Here is a 12,500-nt window from a genome sequence, read left to right on the forward strand (position 1 = left end):
ATAAAAGTAAATCTTAATCTTGAAAACGCACCTTCTGTAAAACTCCTTCCAGGGTGAAGACGTTCAGACAGGGAGGAGGAAAACATCTGTTTTAAAACGTGTGGAGTAGGGCTGGGACTCTTTGGGAGTGTCACACTTAAGATTCAGAATCTATTTTGGATTCAAACAGTTCTGGATTCATGATCCAAAGTTTATCTGTGAGTAAATACTTCAGGATCATCTGTGAGACGGGCGTTCTACAAAGAGCTCGCCTTAGCACTGAGCAGGAATTCACTGATTAGCCAAAAAAAAAGATTCTTGGAATTTTTTTAATCTCCATTTTCACAGAAGTCGATGTTTTTCCCCGCTCTATGTGGAAGAGCGGATTGGCTCCATCCTGATACAGACGTTCGATCAGATCTGTCCCATCTCTGTTCACTCTCAGATCGTTACAGGATTAATGATCTGAACCTGAGAGGAAGAATAAAGACGACATCATTTGACATGAAGCCGGGGGCGATTAAAGAGTCTGTTGGGGCCCAAAGCTAAATACCCTGGGGGCCCCTCCAACCAGCATTCACCGCCATTACGTCAAAGAATTATCTGACACCAACGGCCACTTTAAGTGACACGTTTCAGGAACATTGAGTGCTGTGAGACGGGGCCCCCTTAGGGAGGTTTTCTACTGTCATTATAAAATGTGCACTGGTCTGGGGCTCCAAGCCATCTCCTTCCTTTCCAGCACCTTTGAAGCTGTTTGTAAACAATAACACTGTTATTTTAATGAACTGTAGTGTCTGAAAGCCCCCCCCCCCCCCCCCAGCTCCTCTGCTCATATTAAAACTTTGAGCTGAGAAGATAACATCCCAAAACCTGACAGCAGAGGAGACATCTTCCATTCAGAGTTTGAGATCCAGCATTAAGTGCTCTCTGTCCCTTTAATGTAAAGTCTGTTGTGTGGGTTTGTTTTGTCTCTCCACGCCGGCCTGTCAGCCTCGGGTGGGCGGAGCCTCATTATCTAATCAGGCACCAAACACCATTAAGCAAAACAAAGCTAGGTCAGAAACTTGGAGTGAGGCTCTGCAGCCCGGTGGCACCGAACCCGGACGGTCCGGCAGGATTCCTCCCGGACGGTCCGAGCTGTACATCAACTAACTTTACTCAGAGGAGCTAACCGTGCTAACAATAGCATGACCAATGTGTCGCGTTTACTACAAAGTACAAACACTTATGTTAGCGTGCTACCTGCTAAACCAGCTGAGACTCTCAGGTGTAATAACTCAAACTGTAACCAACACAATACACCCCCCCCCCCCCCCCCCCAACGGACTGCTGACGCTGTAACGTCATGTCGCATTTTTAATTATTCTGGTTTAAAACTGTTGACTGTCTACAACAGAGCTCATCCTTTATATCTACCAACATAACATTTAGTCACTGCCGTCAGAGAGCATCGATAATCTTATTACAGACGGAGGAATCAAGACATGACAATGTTTTTAGGGGAGACAACATTTGTCATAACACCGGCCCTGACTGTTTCCCATCCCAGAGCCCTGAAGTTGGATTCCAACTTTTCCCGCCCCAAAAGTCTTCCAAACTGTCTCTACGTTCCTCTCACCGGGCCGACAGTAGCCTGGTCGGTCACCGGAGCACTCCTCTTACTCACCGGCCCTGGTGGTGTCCGTTAAGTCGTGGTTGGCGGCGCTCCGGGGAAACTCCTTCAGCTTCCTGCCGCTGAGGTTCAGACACCCGGTGGCCGAGGCTTCGTCCAATGCCCGGTCAAGAGACCGGTTCCAGGGCGCGGGACCCGCCGAGCCCAGTCCGTTATTGTTCCCTACTAAAACATTCCCAGAACCACCGCCGCTGCCGCCTCCAATCGAGAAGTTTAGTCCGGTGTTGTCCGCAGACCCCAGCAACACCGAGGCCGCCATTATACACTCCGGCTGGTTAGCTCACGATGCTAACGGCTAACTCTCCCACCCTAAACTCCAGAGGAGCGCATGCGCAGAGCGGCGTTGAAAGGGAAGAGGGCTGGACGACAGATTATTCTTTTTATCAACACACCAAGTACAGCTAATACTACACCAGTACAGTACAACACTAAACCAGTACAGCTAATACTACACCAGTACAGTACAACACTAAACCAGTACAGCTAATACTACACCAGTACAGTTAATACTACACCAGTACTGTAAAACACTAAACCAGTGCAGCTAATACTACACCAGTACAGTACAACACTAAACCAGTACAGCTAATACTACACCAGTACAGTTAATACTACACCAGTACTGTAAAACACTAAACCAGTGCAGCTAATACTACACCAGTACAGTACAACACTAAACCAGTACAGTTAATACTACACCAGTACAGTACAACACTAAACCAGTACAGCAAATACTACACCAGTACAGTACAACACTAAACCAGTACAGCTAATACTACACCAGTACAGTACAACACTAAACCAGTACAGTAAAACACTAAACCAGTACAGCTAATACTACACCAGTACAGTAAAACACTAAACCAGTACAGCAAATACTACACCAGTACAGTACAACACTAAACCAGTACAGCTAATACTACACCAGTACAGTACAACACTAAACCAGTACAGCAAATACTACACCAGTACAGTAAAACACTAAACCAGTACAGCTAATACTACACCAGTACAGTACAACACTAAACCAGTACAGTAAAACACTAAACCAGTACTGTAAAACACTAAACCAGTACAGCTAATACTACACCAGTACAGTACAACACTAAACCAGTACAGCAAATACTACACCAGTACAGTACAACACTAAACCAGTACAGTAAATACTACACCAGTACAGTAAAACACTAAACCAGTACAGCAAATACTACACCAGTACAGTACAACACTAAACCAGTACAGCAAATACTACACCAGTACAGTAAAACACTAAACCAGTATAGCTAATACTACACCAGTACAGTACAACACTAAACCAGTACAGTAAAACACTAAACCAGTACTGTAAAACACTAAACCAGTACAGCTAATACTACACCAGTACAGTACAACACTAAACCAGTACAGCAAATACTACACCAGTACAGTAAAATACTAAACCAGTACAGCTAATACTACACCAGTACAGTACAACACTAAACCAGTACAGTAAAACACTAAACCAGTACTGTAAAACACTAAACCAGTACAGCTAATACTACACCAGTACAGTACAACACTAAACCAGTACAGTAAAACACTAAACCAGTACTGTAAAACACTAAACCAGTACAGCTAATACTACACCAGTACAGTACAACACTAAACCAGTACAGCAAATACTACACCAGTACAGTACAACACTAAACCAGTACAGCAAATACTACACCAGTACAGTAAAACACTAAACCAGTACAGCAAATACTACACCAGTACAGTACAACACTAAACCAGTACAGTAAAACACTAAACCAGAACAGTTAATACTACACCAGTACAGTAAAACACTAAACCAGTACAGGTAAACTCTACACCAGTACAGGTAAACTCTAAACCAGTACAGTTAATACTACACCAGTACAGTAAAACACTAAACCAGTACAGCTAATACTACACCAGTACAGTAAAACACTAAACCAGTACAGGTAAACTCTACACCAGTACAGGTAAACTCTAAACCAGTACAGTTAATACTACACCAGTACAGTAAAACACTAAACCAGTACAGCTAATACTACACCAGTACAGGTAAACTCTACACCAGTACAGGTAAACTCTACACCAGTACAGGTAAACTCTAAACCAGTACAGTTAATACTTCACCAGTACAGGTAAACTCTACACCAGTACAGGTAAACTCTAAACCAGTACAGTTAATACTTCACCAGTACAGGTAAACTCTACACCAGTACAGTTATACAGATGAAGTATCCCGTGAGATCAATAATTTCGTCAAAAAACAATAGCTGTCATAATAACTACAACTAATTCAAGAACGTCATCCCCCACAATTCGCAGCGCTGTCATACTAACGCATGCGCGTCACGGCACACTCCAGGGCCGGGTATCATGGCGACGTACGTGGACATCCTGAAGAGCGAGTTTCCTGAGATCGACACGGAGCTTTTCGACTACATTACAGGTGAGGGGTCAGGGGCAGAGCCAGACACCGGGGTGAGGGCGGCTGTGTGCCGGGGTTAGGGTCGCTGTTTATTGGGGACAGGGCCGAAGTGTTCCGGGCCGGTGGAGCGGTACGAACGGCAGTTTCCTTACATAGCTAACATGCTAACAGGAGGCTGGGCTAACCGGGCTCGAGGGGAGACACCGGTTAGCACGGCATGGTTCAGTGAGGTGAGGTCAGCTAGGCCGAAAAAAAACCGTATTTATTGGACGGTTATAGTGCCGGTTGAATGGACAAAACACCAACAGTGACCCGCAGTAACCCTGGAGGTGTCCTACAAAGTATTAACTAACACCTACTATAACTACCACTAATTATTACTGATACTACAACTAACTATCACTAAACCTACTATAACTACCACTAATTATTACTGATACTACAACTAACTATCACTAAACCTACTATAACTACCACTAATTATTACTGATACTACAACTGTCACTAAACCTACTATAACTACCACTAATTATTACTGATACTACAACTAACTATCACTAAACCTACTATAACTACCACTAATTATTACTGATACTACAACTAACTATCACTAAACCTACTATAACTACCACTAATTATTACTGATACTACAACTATCACTAAACCTACTATAACTACCACTAATTATTACTGATACTACAACTGTCACTAAACCTACTATAACTACCACTAATTATTACTGATACTACAACTAACTATCACTACACCTACTATAACTACCACTAATTAGTACTGATACTACAACTGTCACTAAACCTACTATAACTACCACTAATTATTACTGATACTACAACTAACTATCACTAAACCTACTATAACTACCACTAATTATTACTGATACTACAACTATCACTAAACCTACTATAACTACCACTAATTATTACTGATACTACAACTGTCACTAAACCTACTATAACTACCACTAATTATTACTGATACTACAACTAACTATCACTACACCTACTATAACTACCACTAATTAGTACTGATACTACAACTGTCACTAAACCTACTATAACTACCACTAATTATTACTGATACTACAACTAACTATCACTAAACCTACTATAACTACCACTAATTATTACTGATACTACAACTATCACTAAACCTACTATAACTACCACTAATTATTACTGATACTACAACTAACTATCACTAAACCTACTATAACTACCACTAATTATTACTAAAACTACAACTAACTATCACTAAACCTACTATAACTACCACTAATTATTACTGATACTACAACTAACTATCACTAAACCTACTATAACTACCACTAATTATTACTAAAACTACAACTAACTATCATTAAACCTACTATAACTACCACTAATTATTACTGATACTACAACTATCACTAAACCTACTATAACTACCACTAATTATTACTAAAACTACAACTAACTATCACTAAACCTACTATAACTACCACTAATTATTACTCATACTACAACTATCACTAAACCTACTAAAACTACCACTAATTATTACTGATACTACAACTAACTATCACTAAACCTACTAGAACTACCACTAATTATTACTAATACTACAACTAACTATCACTAAACCTACTATAACTACCACTAATTATTACTGATACTACAACTAACTATCACTAAACCTACTATAACTACCACTAATTATTACTAATACTACAACTAACTAGAAAACTAACTACTACTAATTATTACTGATACTACAACTAACTATCACTAAACCTACTATAACTACCACTAACCAACTATCACTAAAATTACCACTAACTATCACTAACTCACTACTGTTAATAGTAGTACCCTACAACCCTAAAGTAACACTAATGCAGACGTTACAGTCTGTTTACCTGCTGCAGACGTTACAGCCTGTTTACCCGCTGCAGACGTTACAGCCTGTTTACCTGCTGCAGACGTTACAGTCTGTTTACCCGCTGCAGACGTTACAGTATATTTACCCGCTGTAGACGTTACAGCCTGTTTACCTGCTGCAGACGTTACAGTATATTTACCCGCTGTAGACGTTACAGCCTGTTTACCCGCTGCAGACGTTACAGTCTGTTTACCCGCTGCAGACGTTACAGTCTGTTTACCCGCTGCAGACGTTACAGTCTGTTTACCTGCAGACGTTACAGTCTGTTTACCCGCTGCAGACGTTACAGTCTGTTTACCTGCTGCAGACGTTACAGTCTGTTTACCTGCAGACGTTACAGTCTGTTTACCCGCTGCAGACGTTACAGTCTGTTTACCTGCTGCAGACGTTAGTCTGTTTACCTGCAGACGTTACAGTCTGTTTACCCGCTGCAGACGTTACAGTCTGTTTACCTGCTGCAGACGTTACAGTCTGTTTACCTGCTGCAGACGTTACAGTCTGTTTACCTGCAGACGTTACAGTCTGTTTACCCGCTGCAGACGTTACAGTCTGTTTACCTGCTGCAGACGTTAGTCTGTTTACCTGCAGACGTTACAGTCTGTTTACCTGCAGACGTTACAGCCTGTTTACCTGCTGCAGACGTTACAGCCTGTTTACCTGCTGCAGACGTTACAGCCTGTTTACCTGCTGCAGACGTTACAGTCTGTTTACCCGCTGCAGACGTTACAGTCTGTTTACCTACAGACGTTACAGTCTGTTTACCCGCTGCAGACGTTACAGTCTGTTTACCTGCAGACGTTACAGTCTGTTTACCCGCTGCAGACGTTACAGCCTGTTTACCTGCAGACGTTACAGTCTGTTTACCTGCAGATGTTACAGTCTGTTTACCCGCTGCAGACGTTACAGTCTGTTTACCTGCAGACGTTACAGTCTGTTTACCCGCTGCAGACGTTACAGCCTGTTTACCTGCAGACGTTACAGTCTGTTTACCTGCAGGCGTTACAGTCTGTTTACCTGCTGCAGACGTTACAGTCTGTTTACCCGCTGCAGACGTTACAGCCTGTTTACCCGCTGCAGACGTTACAGTCTATTTACCCGCTGCAGACGTTACAGTCTATTTACCCGCTGCAGACGTTACAGTCTGTTTACCTGCAGACGTTACAGTCTGTTTACCCGCAGACGTTACAGCCTGTTTACCCGCTGCAGACGTTACAGTCTGTTTACCTGCAGACGTTACAGCCTGTTCACCCGCTGCAGACGTTACAGTCTGTTTACCTGCTGCAGACGTTACAGTATATTTACCTGCAGACGTTACAGTCCGTTCACCCGCTGCAGACGTTACAGCCTGTTTACCTGCTGCAGACGTTACAGTCTGTTTACCTGCTGCAGACGTTACAGTCTGTTTACCTGCTGCAGACGTTACAGTCTGTTTACCTGCTGCAGACGTTACAGTCTGTTTACCCGCTGCAGACGTTACAGTCTGTTTACCCGCTGCAGACGTTACAGTCTGTTTACCTGCTGCAGACGTTACAGTCTGTTTACCTGCTGCAGACGTTACAGCCTGTTTACCTGCTGCAGACGTTGCAGTCTGTTTACCCGCTGCAGACGTTACAGTCCGTTCACCCGCTGCAGACGTTACAGTCTGTTTACCTGCTGCAGACGTTACAGTCCGTTCACCTGCTGCAGACGTTACAGTCCGTTCACCTGCTGCATTTATTGAGTCTAAATGTGTGTTTTCTGTGTGTATCAGGTGTTTTGGACAGCGGCGGAGCAGATTTCGAGGATGGAGAGGAGGTGTATGAAGCCATCGGAGGAGTCCTGCAGGACGTGTCTGCCGACAGTAAAAATGAGGACGACGTCAGAGACATCTGCCTTCAGATGTTTAACACTCTGCAGCTGTAAGAACGTCTCCTACAAGCCATCTTAAGGTTCACTCTCTGATTTACCAACAGAGAAAGAAGCTTTTTAGCACAAGTGTGTCAGGAACGCTGCAGCCACAAGCAGATTTTTCTCAAGTCCTCTTGGGCGTCTCATAAAGATGTAAAAAGTCAGTTTTATGACCCTTAAAACGCTCACGTCTCTATGGACACACACTGTACGGGGGGTGAATGTTTTGATGACTCATCAGTTTTGATTTGATGAAGGATAAGAGTTATTCACAATAAGGCGTGTAGCTGACCTGATTGACAGGTGGGCGCGGTGTAACGGTTTGTCAGGAGGTTTAAAACCCGCCTCAGCTCCAGCTCTCAGTCTGTCGTTAGGTTGATTGAAAGTTAGACTGAGACAGCATTTCCAGCATGGAGACCGCCATCGATGGGACTCCAGCGCCCCCTGCAGGAACAGACGGGGGCGTCACTCAGTCAAAGTGCTAAAGGCACTGAGGATTTACAAAGTAAATGTGTTTGAAACATGTAACTAGAATAACGTGTTCTCTGTCTCAAACAGGAATCACCATCACGGCTCTCAGAAGCAGGTGTTGTTGGACGCTCCTGTGCAGCTCTCTCAGATCTCTGTGGATAACGGTAACCATCAAACTACACGCCACGGTTAAAGAGACTTTATTCCACGATGATGTAACTTGCCTGACGTGTGTGTGTGTGTGTGTGTGTGTGTGTGTGTGTGTGTGTGTGTGTGTGTGTGTGTGTGTGTGTGTGTGTGTGTGTGTGTGTGTGTGTGTGTGTGTGTGTGTGTGTGTGTGTGTGTGTGTGTGTGTGTGTGTGTGTGTGTGTGTGTGTGTGTGTGTGTGTGTGTGTGTGTGTGTGTGTAGTCCCTGCAGCTGAAGACGTTCAGGGTATCTGGATGCTGAAACGTTCTCAGAACACAGTGAGTTTGTTTGAACTTGTTGACTCTGATGTTAGTAAAGAAGCAGACAGGAAAGAGTGTCATGCTACATACTAAACTGTTTGATCATTTCAAAGTCTCTGATTGGTTGATCCTCTTTAAATCACTTCCTGTCTGTGTCTCATGAGACGGTGAACGCTAAGAAACTGGAGAAGGCCGAGGCGAAGCTGAAAGCTAAACACGAACGCAGGAACGAGAAGGACATTCAGAAAGGCCCCAGTCCACTGTCAGTACTCCATTACACACCTGTGAACACACCTGTGAACACACCTGTACACACACCTATGAACACACCTGTACACACCTGAACACACACCTGAACACACACCTGAACACACACCTGTACACACACCTGTACACACACCTGTACACACACCTGTGAACACACCTGTACACACACCTGTGAACACACCTGTACACACACCTGTGAACACACCTGTACACACACCTGTGAACACACCTGTACACACCTGAACACACACCTGTACACACCTGTACACACACCTGTGAACACACCTGTACACACCTGAACACACACCTACACACACCTGTGAACACACCTGTACACACACCTGAACACACACCTGTACACACACCTGAACACACACCTGTACACACCTGTACACACACCTGTGAACACACCTGAACACACACCTGAACACACACCTGAACACACCTGTACACACACATACACACCTGCACACAACTTTACACACCTGTACACACACACACACCTGCACACAACTTTACACACCTGAACACACACATGAACACACCTGTACACACACATACACACACGTACACACCTGAACACACACGTACACACCTGGACACACTGTTGGGGTTGTATCAAGTCAACTTTGGTTATATTCTTTAATAATTATATTGAATTATTAATAATATAAATAAAATATCATTAAACTGTGTTTAATCTCGTTTTGGGGCACCACCCTGTACTCAGGGAAATATAACCAAAATATCACTCAAATCAGTCTCAAATTAGTTATTTAATTACTAATATTATTAATAATTAATAACTATATTTAATAAATTGAAGGCGTGAAATCCGTACACAAAGCCTTCGCACCCAGCTTATATCACAATGTAAATACACCAGTAATCACAAACAACTGCTCTCTTAAAATTATAACAGAATTTATTTAAACAAAGCAACATCAATCCAAAATCAATGAACTTAATCAAACAAATAACTATTATAAACTAATCTAAGCAAATGTGTGTGTGTCTGTTAGTCAAAGGGGAAGAAAAAGGATAAAAGAGGAGAGTAGAGGAGGAGAGAAATGCGTGCCTGAAGAGTCCGGATCACAGTCCGAATCCTGCGCCACAACTCGGAGTAATTCCCTTCATTCACAGAAACAAACCAATGGCCGAATTCAAGTTAATACGACTTACACTGGCCTTTCTGATCAGAAGAGTAATACCCGGTTATAACGCTGTTACGCTAGACATATATAGGACGCAGCGGTCCGAAACGGGAACAACAAGAGTTTTAAACAGGTAAAACTCAGGATGCAGCGGTCCAACAAAGATAAAAATTACAGTTTCTGCTTCAATCAAACAATTGTTAAAAACACTCTCTAAAGCTAATTCTGCCCAGACCTAATTAAGCCTCACTTGTGAATCGCTTTGCCTGCGATCGGTGAAGGAAAAAGGAGTCCGGCGATAAAACAGATCTTCTGTCCGTCCTGGTGCAGAGGCGTCTGATGGCGGCGAGGGTCCCTTACGGCAAGAACGGCTTCGTTGGTTCTCCGTCGAGTGGGAAGATGTCCGTTGATGTCCTTTCATTGCAGGACGGAATAAGACCGTTATCTTTCTGATAATCTGTTATAGTCTGACGCTCTCCGAGAAACTGAGATGCGTTCACTGGACAATCCAAGCTCGGGATTTGGAACACTGCCGGCCGCGGATTACCTGCGCGCCAAAACTTAAAACAAAGGAAGATTGTTGCAGGAAACAGGAGGTGAGCTTTGGTCTCCGAGTACTTGAAGTCAGCGCGTGGAAAGAGATTGAACGAGGGGAGTCTCAGAGTTTTGTCACCTGGCCGCCTTCCTGTGGGGTCTCCCTCAGGTTCCGGTCCCCCCTTTACGTCACACGTAGGTGTGAAGTACCGCAGGGGATTCTGGGATAAAGAGTCCTTTTAGGCCTCTTTGTGATCTCAGTAAATAACTCAAAGGCCCAAGTCCATGGTTTGACTGTCCTAAGCCTGCGTGGCCCAACATACACATACACACATGTACACAACTGAACACACACATGCACACCTGTACACACACATGCACACCTGTACACACCTGAACACACACCTGAACACACACATATACACACCTGAACACACACCTGTACACACACCTCCACACACCTGTACACACATGTACACAACTGAACACACAACTGAACACACCTGAACACACACATGTACACACCTGAACACACTCATGCACACTTGTATACACACCTGTACACACCTGAACACACCTGTACACACATGTACACACCTGAACACACACATGTACACACCTGAACACACCTGAACACAACTGTACACACCTGAACACACACATGTACACACCTGAACACACTCATGCACACCTCTGTACACACACCTCCACACACCTGAACACACCTGTACACAACTGAACACACCTGAACACACCTGTACACAACTGAACACACATGTACACACCTGAACACACTCATGCACACTTGTATACACACCTGTACACACATGTACACAACTGAACACACCTGTACACACATGTACACAACTGAACACACCTGAACACACACATGCACACCTGAACACACCTGAACACAACTGTACACACATGTACACACCTGAACACACACATGCACACCTGAACACAGCGGAACACACCTGTACACACCTGAACACACACCTGAACACACCTGTACAAACATCTGTACACACAAGTAGAAAACTATCACCTGTACAAACATACCAGTTAACACCAGTTCACCCTGTACCTCTACACACCACATCTGTACACAGCTGGACACACATTTCCTTACCTGTACACACCTACTCAAACCTGTACATACTTGTATTCATATGTCCTTACCTGTTTATACCTGAACACACCTGTTCACTTTCATCCTCACCATTACAAACCCTTTCTCACCTGGACATGTGTCCTCACCTGCTCTGTCCTTCACTGTCCACGCCTCTCCTCACCTGGACATGTGTCCTCACCTGTGCAGCCTCTCCTCACCTGTCTACACCTTTACATCTCTTCTGAGTTTGTAGTCTCATACCTCACCTGTTATCTCTCTCTTAGTGTCCTGGAGGAGGCGTCGGCCAGTCAGGCCAGCAGTAAGAAGGACAACAGAGTTGACCAATCAGGGAAGAACCGCAGCTACGACATCCGCATCGAGAACTTTGATGTTTCCTTTGGAGAGAGGTGGGCGGAGCTTATAGTTCATTAATATAAAGACTCAGAGATGTGTGCACAGATTTATTTAACATTTATTAAGTAATTGATTTCATCCCCAGGTGTCTGCTGCAGGGGGCGGAGCTGTCCCTGGCGACAGGCAGGCGTTACGGTCTGATTGGTCGGAACGGTCTTGGGAAAACAACGCTGCTGAAGA

General features: G+C 43.9%; 2 protein-coding genes across 4 annotated transcripts in view; one reads left to right on the forward strand and one right to left on the reverse strand.

Moving 5' to 3' along the window:
- The window catches only part of lrch3 (leucine-rich repeats and calponin homology (CH) domain containing 3), a 41,638-nt gene extending 39,684 nt beyond the window's left edge, over positions 1-1,954 (reverse strand). For all 3 annotated transcript variants that reach the window (XM_061047384.1, XM_061047385.1, XM_061047383.1), the window contains exon 1: positions 1,649-1,954. In XM_061047384.1, coding sequence (XP_060903367.1) covers positions 1,649-1,913 — 265 coding nt within the window. In that variant the 5' untranslated portion in view covers positions 1,914-1,954. The remainder of the gene's footprint in view (positions 1-1,648) is intronic.
- A 2,047-nt stretch (positions 1,955-4,001) lies between these two features.
- Positions 4,002-12,500, forward strand: part of LOC132980981 (ATP-binding cassette sub-family F member 3-like) — a 20,115-nt gene continuing 11,616 nt past the window's right edge. Inside the window, exons 1-7 of the mRNA XM_061047388.1 lie at positions 4,002-4,115; positions 7,783-7,930; positions 8,478-8,554; positions 8,800-8,855; positions 9,002-9,099; positions 12,191-12,313; positions 12,406-12,500. The exon at positions 12,406-12,500 is cut by the window's right edge and continues 172 nt beyond it. Of these exons, the coding sequence (XP_060903371.1) occupies positions 4,043-4,115; positions 7,783-7,930; positions 8,478-8,554; positions 8,800-8,855; positions 9,002-9,099; positions 12,191-12,313; positions 12,406-12,500 (670 nt within the window). The 5' untranslated portion in view covers positions 4,002-4,042. The remainder of the gene's footprint in view (positions 4,116-7,782; positions 7,931-8,477; positions 8,555-8,799; positions 8,856-9,001; positions 9,100-12,190; positions 12,314-12,405) is intronic.

Source organism: Labrus mixtus, chromosome 9 (genome assembly GCF_963584025.1).
Source record: "Labrus mixtus chromosome 9, fLabMix1.1, whole genome shotgun sequence".
NCBI lineage: Eukaryota > Metazoa > Chordata > Actinopteri > Labriformes > Labridae > Labrus > Labrus mixtus.